Source organism: Rhinopithecus roxellana, chromosome 8 (genome assembly GCF_007565055.1).
Source record: "Rhinopithecus roxellana isolate Shanxi Qingling chromosome 8, ASM756505v1, whole genome shotgun sequence".
Taxonomy (NCBI): Eukaryota; Metazoa; Chordata; class Mammalia; order Primates; family Cercopithecidae; genus Rhinopithecus; species Rhinopithecus roxellana.
The window spans coordinates 4,914,453-4,926,550 of NC_044556.1; the positions used below are offsets into that span (position 1 = coordinate 4,914,453).

Consider the following 12,098-nt stretch of genomic DNA (forward strand, 5'->3'; position numbering starts at 1 on the left):
CAGCTGAGATTACAGGAACGAGCCACCATGCCCAGCTAATTTTTGTATTTTCAGTAGAGATAGAGTTCACCATGTTGACAAGGCTGGTCTTGAACTCCTGACCTCGTGATCCACGCACCTCAACCTCCCAAAGTGCTGGGATTACAGGTGTGAGCCATTGCACTCGGTCTATTATTATTATTATTATTATTATTATTTGAGATGGTCTTGCTCTTGTCGCCCAGGCCGGAGTGCAGTGGCACGATCTTGGCTCACTGCAACCTCCGCCTCCCGAGTTCAAGCGATTCTCCTGCCTCAGCCTCCTGAATAGGTGGGATTACAGGCGCCTGCCACCACGCCCAGCTAATTTTTTTGTATTTTTAGTAGAGACAGGGTTTTCCCTTGTTGGTCAGGCTGGTCTCAAACGCCTGACCTCAGGGGATCCGCCCACCTCTGCCTCCCAAAGTGCTGGGATTACAGCTGTGAGCCATTGCGCCCGGCCCTGTCTTTTAATTTTTAAAGGGTGGGGGACACCGTGATTAATCTTTGCCCACCTAAACCACCTATTCAGCAGCCCATGCCCCACAGCCCACAGCTGGGGGACATTATGCAAAATCTAAGTCAGATCTGTCCCTCTGATTAGAACCCTCTGTGGCTCCCACCTCACCCAGATAAAAGCTCCCTTCCTTACAGCCCCCAAGAGCTCACGCAACCTGCCCCACCCACTCCCTTCTCTCTTCCTTGCCCTCAACCTTCCGGACTCAATTCCCCCTTGCTAACTCTGCTGCAGCCACAAAGGCCAATTTTTGGTTCCTCAAATCAAACTAACTCATGACAGCATTTGGAATTTTGAAGGCTTGGGGCCCCAAAAAATCCATCTTTTTTTTTTTTTTTTTGAAATCGAGTCTCACTCTGTCGCCCAGGCTGGAGTACGGTGGCACAATCTCAGCTCACTGCAACCTCTGCCTCCTGGGTTCAAGCGATTCTCCTGCCTCAGCCTCCCAAGTAGCTGGTATTACAGGTGCCTGCTGCCACGCCCAGCTAATTTTTTTGTATTTTAGTAGAGACAGGATTTCACCTTGTTGCCCAGGCTGGTCTTGAACTCCTGGGCTCAGGCAATCCGCCCTCCTTGGCCTCCCAAAGTGCTGGGATTACAGGTGTGAGTCACTGCCCCTGGCCCAAAAATCCATCTTTGTGGGTTCCTTTGTAAATGTGTAGTCAATTTAGAAATTTAGAAACACAGTTTCCCTTAAGCCTTTATTTAGTTACAATCACAACTAACATGTTACTTATACACCTGGCACAGTGAAACATCAAAAAATTAATTCGGGGCTTGGCCTCAGGCCTGTAATCCCAGTACTTTAGGATGCCAAGGCAGATGGATCACTTGAGGTCAGGAGTTCCAGACCATCCTGGCCAACATGGTGAAACCCCCCATCTCTACTAAAAATACAAAAAAAATTAGCTGGGCATGGTGGCACACACCTGTAATCCCAGCTACTCGGGAGGCTGAGGCAGGACAATCTCTTGAACCCGGGAGACAGAGGTTGTGGTGAGCTGAAGATCACACCACTGCAGTCCACCCTCGGTGCTGACAGAGGGAGTGACACTCCATCTCAAAAAAAAGAAAAAGAAATATCACTTTAAGAGGTCACTGGCTCATGCCTGTAATCCCAGCACTCTGGGAGGCCGAAGCAGACAGATCACGAGGTCAGGAGATCGAGACCATCCTGGCTAATACAGTGAAACTCCATCTCTACCAAAAAAATACAAAAAATTAGCCAGGCGTAGTGGTGGGCGCCTGTAGTCTCAGCTACTCAGGAGGCTGAGGCAGGAGAATGGCATGAACCTGGGAGGCGGAGCTTGCAGTGAGCCAAGATCATGCCACTGCACTCCAGTCTGCCTGGGTGACAAAGCAAGACTCTGTCCCCCCCCCCAAAAAAAGAGGTCATTAGATGCATATTTGGGTCTGTTTATAAGTTTAGTGGATTAAAATTAACATTTTACAAGTGTGATGCATTTTATTCTGTACTTTTACTACTATAATAATAATAATTATTATTATTTAGAGATAGTGTCTCAGCTGTCGCCCAAACTGGAGTGCAGTGGTGCAATCATGGTTCACTGCAGCCTCGACTTCCTGAGCAATCCTCCCACCTCAGCCTCCCGAGTAGCTGGGCTACAGGTACACACAACCACGCCCAGCTAATTTTTTTTTTAAGAGATAAAGTCTCGACAAAAAGTGTTGGGATGACAGGTGTGAGCCACTGTGCCAACTTATTCTTTAATCTTTTAATTTTTTTTTTTTTTTTTTTTGAGAGAGTCTTGCTCTGTCACCCAGGCTAGAGTGCAGTAGTGCGATCTCAGCTCACAGCAACCTCTGCCTCCCGGGTTCAAGTGATTCTCCTGCCTCAGCCTCCCAAGTAGCTGGGACTACAGGTACGTGCCACCACACCTAGGGAATTTTTCGTATTTTTGGTAGAGACGGTTTCACCGTGTTAGCCAGGATGGTCTCGATCTCCTGACCTCATGATCTGCCCGCCTCGGCTTCCCAAAGTGCTGGGATTACAGACTGAGCCACCGCACCCAGCCTATTGAATCTTTTTCAATGTCTCCACCAAACAAACACCTTGAGAAGTCCTTAGCAGTTTTTAAAGATCTACACTGCAAACATACAAATAAAAGGAGAACAAGAAGTTCTCTTAGACTTTCCGATACTACTTCTAAACTTAGCCAATAAACTGAGAGTGAATGTTAATTTTTTAAATAAACAGGCCAGGTGCAGTGACTCACTCCTGTAATCCCAGCACTTTGCGGGGCTGAGGTGGGAGGATTGCTTGAACTCAGGAGTTCAAGAGCAGCCTGGGCAAGGTGACAAATCCCTGTCTCTACAAAAAATACAAAAATTAGCTGGGTGTGGTGGTGTGTGCCTGTAGTCTCAATCCTCAGGAGGCTGAGAGGTGTGGGAGGATCACTTGAGCCCAGAAGGTGAGTCTGCGTGAGCCATGATCACATCACTGCTCTCCAGCCTGGTGACTCTGTTTCAAAAAAAGAAAAATAAAAAAACAAAGCTTTCATTAACGGAAGACAGACTGAAAGCAACATAAATTGAAAGCAAGAGAAACAAGTGGGTAGTTTTCTCAAGCAGTGGTAAGTGCTGCAGAGAAAACTACAGCAACAGGAGAGTCAGACAATAATGGGGGCAGGGTGGTGCATTCCAGATAAGTTCAGATAAATTATCTTTTTCTTTTTTTTTTTTTTTTTTGAGACAGAGTCTCACTCTGTCACCCAGGCTAGAGTGCAGTGGCACAATCTTGGTTCACTGAAGCCTCCGCCTCCCAGGTTCAAGCAATTCTCCTGCCTCAACCTCCTGAGTAGCTGGGACCACAGGTTTGTGCCACCACACCTGGCTAATTTTTGTATTTTTGTAGAGATAGGGTTTCACCATGTTGGCCAGGCTGGTCTCGAACTCCTGGCCTCAAGTGATCCACCTGGCTTGGACTCCCAAAGTGCTGGGATTACAGGCAGGAGCCACCATTCCCAGCCTCTTTTCAGATAAATTAAAGGAACTTGAACACAATGGGTGACCTCAGTATCTGACCAAGGAAGACCCCTCCAGGTCGGCAGAAGAGAAAGTGCCAAGACCCTGAGACCAGAGTGTATCTGAGACAGTCAAGCAATGCGGAGGAGGTCAGAGGAGCAAGAAACAGGGAGAGCAGGATTGGCAGGAGGAAGGAAGGAAAGGGATTGGGTAGGGACGGCAGCGGAGAACAGGACCTGGATGTATTGGCAAAAGGAGGAACTCACTCGTGGGGTTGTTGACATCTGAGATTGACACTGATGTTGGGAAAATACGCAAGGGTGGAGGTGGAGGGAGATTTTGAGTCACATCCTGATCTAGCCCCACAGAAAATCAGCAGAAGAGAGTTCTCCTGGGTGAATAGAGAAGAGCTTATTCAGGACCCTGGAGGTGACCAGAAGAGATGGCCAAGAACCCACAGGTTTTATTACATGCTCTATACAAGATCAGGTTTATTTTTTTCATTATGTGCTCTCTCTCTCTCTGAGACAAGAGTCTAGCTGTGTTGCCCAGGCTGAAGGCCAGTGGTACAATCGTAGCTCATTGCAGTCTCACACTCCCAGGCTCAACCAATCCTCCATCTCAGCTTCCTGAGTAGCTGGAACCACAGGTGTGCACCACCATGCCTGGCTAATTTTGTTATGTTTTTTATAGTGATGTGGTCTCGCCATGTTGCCCAGGCTGGTCCTGACTCCTGGGCTCAAGCGATCCTCCCACGTTGGCTGGGTTTACAGGCCTGAGCCACCACGCTTGGCCAGCTTTATCAATTTAAAAACTATAGAAAGTGCTAATACAAATTAAAAAGTTATAGAATAGTGCCAATAGTATCCCATTTTTCTGAAGACAAACATAGACAGAGAAAAATTAATGGATACTGTCTCTCTGGGCAGGGGTATTTCTGGCTATTATAATCGTTTTTTTTTGTTTTTTTTTTTGTTTTTTTTTTTTTTTGAGACGGAGTCTCGCTCTGTTGCCCAGGCTGGAGTGCAGTGGCCGGATCTCAGCTCACTGCAAGCTCCGCTTCCCGGGTTTACGCCATTCTCCTGCCTCAGCCTCCTGAGTAGCTGGGACTACAGGCGCCCACCACCTCGCCCAGCTAGTTTTTTGTATTTTTTAGTAGAGATGGGGTTCCACCGTGTTAGCCAGGATGGTCTCAATCTCCTGACCTCATGATCCGCCCGTCTCGGCCTCCCAAAGTGCTGGGATTACAGGCTTGAGGCACCGCGCCTGGCGGTTTTTTTTGTTTTTTTAAGACAGAGTCTTGCTCTGTCGCCCAGGCTGCAGTACAGTGGAGCCATCTCGGCTCACTGCAAGCTCCGCCTCCCGGATTCAGGTCATTTTCCTGCTTCAGTCTCCCAAGTAGCTGGGACTACAGGCGCTCGCCACCACACCCAGCTAATTTTTTGTATTTTCAGTAGAGACAGGGTTTCACCATGTTAGCCAGGATGGTGTCAACCTCCTGACCTCGTGATCCACCCGCCTCAGCCTCCCAAAGTGCTGGGATTACAGGCGTGAGCCACCGCGCCCGGCCTATTATAATCTTTTTCTTTGTGCATTCCAGAATTTACCAACTTTTCTACAAAGATCATGTAGCACAATAAGATAATAAACATAATTTTGTGTGATCTCAAAATACAGGAAGCACAGAAGCTTCCAAAGCATGCCTGTACCCACCACGTGAAGAAACAGATGTTAACATTTGGTCATAATTGCTTCAGATTTTTTTTTTCTTTCTGTTTTTTAGGGACAGGGTCTTGCTCTGTTGCCCGGGCTGGAGTGGCATGATCTCGGCTCAGTGCAACCTCCTTCCTCTTCCTGGGTTGGAGTGCAGTAGCACGATCTCAGTTCACCGCAACCTCTGTCTCCTGGATTCAAGCGAGCACCTCCGGCTAATTTTTGTCTTTTTAGTAGAGATGAGGTTTCGCCATGTTGCCCAGGCTAGTCTGGAACACTTGACCTCAGGTGATCTGCTCACCTCGGCCTCCCAAAGTGCTGGGATTACAGGCGTGAGCCATCACCCAGCTAAATAATAACTTTTTTTTTTTTTTTTGAGACGGAGTCTTGCTCTGTTGCCCAGGCTGGAGTGCAGTGGCCGGATTTCAGCTCACTGCAAGCTCCGCCTCCCAGGTTCACGCCATTCTCCTGCCTCAGCCTCCCAAGTAGCTGGGACTACAGGCGCCCACCACCTCGCCCAGCTAGTTTTTTGTATTTTTTAGTAGAGACGGGGTTTCACCGTGTTAGCCAGGATGGTCTCGATCTCCTGACCTCGTGATCCACCCGTCTCGGCCTCCCAAAGTGCTGGGATTACAGGCTTGAGCCACCGCGCCCGGCCAATAATAACTTTTTAAAAAAACAGGAGACCAGCTGGACACAGTGGCTCTTGCCTGTAATCCCAGCACTTTGGGAGGCTGAGGTGGGCAGATCACCTGAGGTCGGGAGTTGGAAACCAGCCTGGCCAACATGGAGAAACCCTGTCTCTACTAAAAATACAAAATTAGCTGGGTGTGGTGGCGCAAGCTTGTAATCACAGCTACTTGGGAGGCTGAGGCAGGAGAATCGCTTGTACCCGGGAGGCGGAGGTTGTGGTGAGTGGAGATTGCGCCACTGCACTCCAGCCTGGGCAACAAGAACAAAACTGTCTCAAAAAAAAAAAAAAAAAAGGCCGGGCGCGGTGGCCCAAGCCTGTAATCCCAGCACTTAGGGAGGCCGAGGCGGGTGGATCACGAGGTCAGCAGATCGAGACCATCCTGGCTAACATGGTGAAACCCCGTCTCTACTAAAAATACAAAAAATTAGCAGGGCATGGTGGCGGGCGCCTGTAGTCCCAGGTATTCAGGAGGCTGAGGCAGGAGAATGGTGTGAACCTGGGAGGCGGAGCTTGCAGTGAGCTGAGATAGCCCACTGCACTCCAGCCTGGGCGACAGAACAAGACACTGTCTCAAAAATAAATAAATAAATAAATAACCAGGAGACTGAGGCTGAAGATGATGACAGACCTTACAAGAGCTTGGCCCCAGGGCTGGCTGAAACCCCACCCAGTGCTGTGGCCCTGGGGCTGTGGGCTCATGGGTACCCCCAAAGGGTCCCAGGCAGATGCAGGCTCCTGGTTGGCATGGAGGGAGGAAAAGGATGAAATCGGCTCCCCTGGCCACCCCTTCTGGCCCAGCTGCAGCTGCAGTCGGTGGGTCTGAGCCGACCTCCGGGGTTCCTCGGCCCATTTTACAGATGCGGAACCCACAGCAAGGAGGCGTGGCGGCTCTGGGCGGTGCAGGGTTCCGGGGCGGGAAGGCCGAGGCGCCGGCCCTCCCCGCCGGGGCTCACCTGGGCCAGCCCCGAGCCCTCGAGCCGGACGAATCGGCCGCTACCTGCTTAAAGCTGGGGCCGTCCAGGAATGCGATCGCCTGCGGATCTGCAGCTGGGCACCGGCAGCAGCGCCCGCCCAGCCGATGGCAGGTGAGATACGCGCAGCCCCGTGGGAGGGGTCTCCGCCTGCCCTCATCACCCACTTCCTTCCCCTTGGTCGCTGCTGCAAGGCTGGGGATAGGGGGTAACAAATACTTCGCAGGGTGACCCGGGGAGATCTCTGAGCCAGTGGCCTCGGCGTTGAATGAGGGCTCTCTCTCCCGTCCGCCCTCGCAGGGACTGAAGGAACTCGTGAACGTTCGCAGACGTGTCTCAGTGGCGCCCAGCACGGAGGAGGCAGGCAGGGAGGTGAGGAGCAGGTCTGACCGGCCGCAGGTGCAGAGCCTCCTGCTCTCCGAGGCTGCAGTCCCGTGGAGGGCCTGCAGACAGCTGCCTAGACCATGAGGGTCAGAGGTCTACGGTCACGCGCGCTGTCACCAGCTAGCTGCCTCCTGCCTGGTTCCTCCTGCAGGAATGGGAGTCTAGGGGGAGGGGAGGGTGTGGGCAGGACTTCCTGGAAAAGGGAGGCCCGTTGGTGTTTATCTGTGGGGTGGAGCGAGGGCAGGGGGAGGACAGGGACACACACAGAGTGCCGCATTCAGATGTCAAACACACATCCCACACCAGACACGCAGCTCACCCTAGAGACGCGAGCCAGGCACACACATGGACACACACAAAACTCCATCCATAGGGATTCCCACCCAGTGCCACGTGAGAACACAGGCGTGCATCGCAGACAGGCCACACAGGCTCCGCGTACACGTTTGCAGCAACCCGGTCAGGTACAGAGCCGAGGCCCAGGTAGGTATGCTTAGCTGCACACAGGAAGCAAGACACACCCAGACATACACAGGCAAGCCCTTACTCAGAGAAAGAAGGTGCAGATGTGTCTTGGGTAATCGCAGCCACAGCCTCTCAAGCGAACACACACATACTGACACTCAGATACACAGACACACAGAGATACCCAGGACATGTCAAGCCCACAGCACAAACAGGCCCCTGCAGGTCGACCCGGAGGCTGTGTGGGCCGAGGCTGCTGCACACGTGTGCCCAGATCCTCCCACCCCCACCCCAATCCCGTGTCCTGCTCCAGGGAAGTCCAGGGCTCACATGACCCAAGGGGAGGGCTCCCGGGACAGCCCTCGGAGAAACTGCATCATCCTCACTAATGATCCACTTCCTCCCCAGGGAATAAAGGCTCAGGGACCAGCAGTTCTGCCCTGGAGCCCACCAGCCTCTCAGAGCCTCCAGCGACTGGCCTGTGTCTCCCCCAGGGTGAGTGCTGGGCAGGCTAGGTGGAAGGAGGGTGAAATGGGCCTGCGAGGCCATCTTGGTGCAGCTCGCCCTCTCACAGATCACCCCCCCTACCCTAAGCCAGCTTGTGCAGCCATGTCCTGAGAACTAGGGCACCAAGGGGTTCCCACAGGGGCAGCCTGCAGCAAGCGGTCTCCCTCTATCTCAGGGCAGGCGGGGGTCTGAAGGCCTCCCTGCCCTTGTCACAGCCCAGGCCACCTATGCTTGTTTCTCTTCTCCCAGATGGACATGTGGATGGCGCTGCTCTTCCTGCAAGCCTTGTTGCTACCCTCCCTGGCTGACGGTGCCACCCCTGCCCTGCGCTTTGTAGCCGTTGGCGACTGGGGAGGGGTCCCCAATGCCCCATTCCACACGGCCCGGGAAATGGCCAATGCCAAGGAGATTGCTCGGACCGTGCAGATCCTGGGTGCAGACTTCATCCTGTCTCTAGGGGACAATTTTTACTTCACTGGTGTACAAGACGTCAATGACAAGAGGTTCCAGGTCTGTGCCCAACAGAGTGGGGCAGGAGGTGGGGGCGGACAGTGGGGAGAAGCCACCTTACCTAGTGACCTTCCTTTGGAGAGGGCAGAGGGAAGGTGATGGGGCACCTTTGGGCGCCGGGAACATTCAATGTCTCCCTTACCCCTGGCCCCTGACTTGGTAGGAGGATCAGGGTAGCCAATGACCCCAGGGAAGGGGTCTGCCCTATCTGTTTGCTACAGGAGACCTTTGAGGACGTATTCTCTGACCGCTCCCTTCGCAACGTGCCCTGGTACGTGCTGGCTGGAAACCATGACCACCTCGGCAACGTCTCTGCCCAGATTGCCTACTCTAAGATCTCCAAGCGCTGGTGAGCCACCCTCAGCCCTGCCTCCCCCAGATCCTCACACAGCGGGGACACAGGGGCCCTGTGGCTTGAGCTGACCCTGGGACTTCCGCGCCCAAGATGTGAACCCACGACCTCTATCCCCTCCGCAGGAACTTCCCCAGCCCTTTCTACCGCCTGCGCTTCAAGATCCCACGGACCAATGTGTCTGTGGCCATTTTTATGCTGGACACAGTGACACTATGTGGCAACTCAGATGACTTCCTCAGTCAGCAGCCTGACAGGCCCCGAGATGTGAAGCTGGCCCGCACACAGCTGTCCTGGCTCAAGAAACAGCTGGCGGCGGCCAGGGAGGACTACGTGCTGGTGGCCGGCCATTACCCTGTGTGGTCCATAGCCGAGCACGGGCCTACCCACTGCCTGGTCAAGCAGCTACGGCCACTGCTGGCCACATACAGGGTCACCGCCTACCTGTGCGGCCACGATCACAATCTGCAGGTGAGGGTCCTGTGGGCAGGATGGGAGCTGGGTGAGGGGGCCCCCATCCCAGCTGATGTCCACATGGCTGGGGTCCTCCCATTGTTTGAGGGGCTCCTGTGGCCTTCAGAATGTCTAGACTGTCCCTCAAATCTTGCTGTCTAACCAGGAAAACACTCCAAAGCCAGAATAATATCTTTGACTTGCCAATTTCTTTCTTTCTTTTTTTTTTTTTTTTTGAGACAAGGTCTCACTGTTTTTCACCCAGGCTAGAGTGCAGTGGTGCAAACAGGGCAATCAGGGCTTTCTGCAGCTTCAATCTCCCGGGCTCAGGTGATCCTCACACCTCAGCCTCCAGAGTAGCTGACACTACAGGCGTGTGCCACCACGTGCAGCTAATTTTGGCTTTTTTTTTTTCTTGAGAGGGAGTGCAGTGGCACGATCTCAACTCACTGCAACCTCCGCCTCCTGGGTTCAAGTGATTCTCTTGTCTCAGTCTCCCGAGTAGCTGGGATTACATGCATGCGCCACCACACCCTGTTAATTTTTATATTTTAGTAGAGACGGGGTTTCACCATGTTGGCCAGGCTGGTCTCGAACTCCTGACTTCAAGTGATCTGCCCGCCTTGGCCTCCCAAAGTGCTAGGATTACAGGTGTGAACCACCGCGCCCGGTCCTTGTGAATTTTTTTGTAGAGGCAAGGTCTCACTATGTTGCCCAGGCTGGTCTCAAATTCCTGGGCTCAAGCAATCCACCCACCTCAGCCTCCCAAAGTGCTGGGATCACAGGCATGAGCCACCACACCTGGTCACCAATTTCTTACTAATTGCTCTACCTATGAAATAGGATTAATACACTCCTAACAGTTGGGAAACTGAAGCCAGGAGGGGTTACATACCTCAAGGTGACTCTGTGGTTAGGGTCAAATCGAGCCCTGGACCTTAGGCAGGCCCCTGCTCAAAGCTAGGTCTCCACTGACCCCTTGTCCTCCATCCTCAGTACCTGCAAGATGAGAACGGCGTGGGCTATGTGCTGAGCGGGGCTGGGAATTTCATGGACCCCTCGAAGCGGCACCAGCGCAAGGTCCCCAACGGCTATCTCCGCTTCCACTATGGGGCTGAAGACTCACTGGGTGGCTTTGCCTATGTGGAGATCAGCTCCAAAGAGATGACTGTCACTTACATCGAAGCCTCGGGCAAGTCCCTCTTTAAGACCAGCCTACCGAGGCGAGCCAGGCCCTGAACTCCCATGACTGCCCAGCTCTGAGGCCCGATCCCCACTGTTGGTGGGTGGGCCCTGCCGGGACCCTACTCACAGGCAGGCTTTTCCTCTGACCTGTGGCGCTGCAGCAGGGCAGGAAGGGGAATTACAGCTGATGAACTGTGGTGCCACATGACCCTTGTGGCACAGATGCCCACGTATGTGAAACAGACATGGACATGTGTCCCAGCCACAGTGTTACGCTCTGTGGCTGGCTCACCTTTGCTGAGTTCCGGGATGCAGTGGGGGAGTAAGGGAAAGCTTCCTCCTAAATCAAGCATTTTTCTGTCACTGATGTTCAATAAAAGAATAGTTGCCAAGGCTGAACCAGTGCCACTGGCGTGTTATATTCTCCTGGTTAGAGTGGCTGGGCTCCCCTGAGCTGCTGTTCCTTGCCTCCATCTCTTACCCCATCCATAACCAAGTTGCCTTATCCATGGATGTGATTTTAAAATCCAAGCAGAGGCCAGCCTCGGGGGTTCACATCTGTAATCCCAGCACTTTGGGAGGCCAAAGCAGGTGGATTATTTGAAGTCAGGAGTTCGAGATCAGCCTGGCCAGCATAGTGAAACCCCATCTCTACTAAAAATACAAAAACTTAGGCTTACAGGCATGTACCTGTAGTCCCAGCTACTCGGGAGGCTGAGGCAGAAGAATCACTTGCACCTGGGAGGTGGAGGTTGCAGTGAGTCAAGATTGCGCCACTGCACTCCAGCCTGGGCAACAAGAGTGAAACTCTGTCTAAAAAAAAAAAAAAAAAAAAAAAAATTGACCAGTTGTGGTGGCAGGCGCCTATGGTCCTAGCTACTCAGGAGGCTGAGGCAGGAGAATTGCTTGAACCCAGGAGGCAGAGGTTGCAGTAAGCTGAGATTATGTCACTGCACTCCAGCCTGGGTGACGGAGCAAGAATCTGTCTCAATAAATAAATAAATAAATAAATAAATAAATAAATAAATAAATAAATAAATAAAATGGGCCAGGCACGATGTCTCTTGCCTATAATACCAGCACTTTGCAAGGCCTAGGTGGGCGGATCACTTGAGGTCAGAAGTTTGAGACCAGCCTGGCCAACATGGTGAAACCCCATCTCTACTAAAAATACAAAACGTATCTAGGCGTGGTGACACATGTCTGTAATCCCAGCTACTTGGGAAGCTGAGGCAAGAGAATCGCTTGAGCCCCAAGGGTTTGGGGGTGAGGGGGATGGGGGGGTGAGGGCAGAGGTTGCAGTGAGCTGAGATTGTGCCACTGTACTCCAGCCTGGGCGATAGA

At 52.5% G+C, this 12,098-nt stretch overlaps 1 protein-coding gene across 3 annotated transcripts; it reads left to right on the forward strand.

Annotated features, from left to right (window-relative positions):
* Positions 1-6,843: 6,843 nt before the first annotated feature.
* On the forward strand, positions 6,844-11,153 carry ACP5 (acid phosphatase 5, tartrate resistant). 3 transcript variants are annotated; one of them, XM_010361686.2, is made up of 8 exons: positions 6,877-7,012; positions 7,199-7,270; positions 7,656-7,765; positions 8,156-8,242; positions 8,504-8,764; positions 8,986-9,113; positions 9,242-9,587; positions 10,566-11,153. In XM_010361686.2, the coding sequence occupies exons 1-8, from the start codon at positions 7,006-7,008 to the stop codon at positions 10,806-10,808; spliced, it is 1,254 nt and encodes a 417-aa protein (XP_010359988.2). In that variant the 5' UTR covers positions 6,877-7,005; the 3' UTR covers positions 10,809-11,153. The 3 variants fall into 3 exon arrangements, with proteins under 3 accessions (XP_010359990.2, XP_030792549.1, XP_010359988.2); XM_010361688.2 differs by lacking the exon at positions 7,656-7,765 and having other exon boundaries at positions 6,844-7,012; XM_030936689.1 differs by lacking the exons at positions 7,199-7,270; positions 7,656-7,765 and having other exon boundaries at positions 6,844-7,012.
* The last annotated feature ends 945 nt before the right edge of the window (positions 11,154-12,098 follow it).

What these genes read in the sequence shown, in the direction of transcription:
- ACP5 (XM_010361686.2), top strand. An exon ending in CGGAGGAGGCAGGCAGGGAG is followed by an intron (nt 7,271 to 7,655) that starts GTGAGGAGCAGG and finishes CTCCATCCATAG; the next exon opens with GGATTCCCACCCAGTGCCAC. An exon ending in GGTACAGAGCCGAGGCCCAG is followed by an intron (nt 7,766 to 8,155) that starts GTAGGTATGCTT and finishes CTTCCTCCCCAG; the next exon opens with GGAATAAAGGCTCAGGGACC.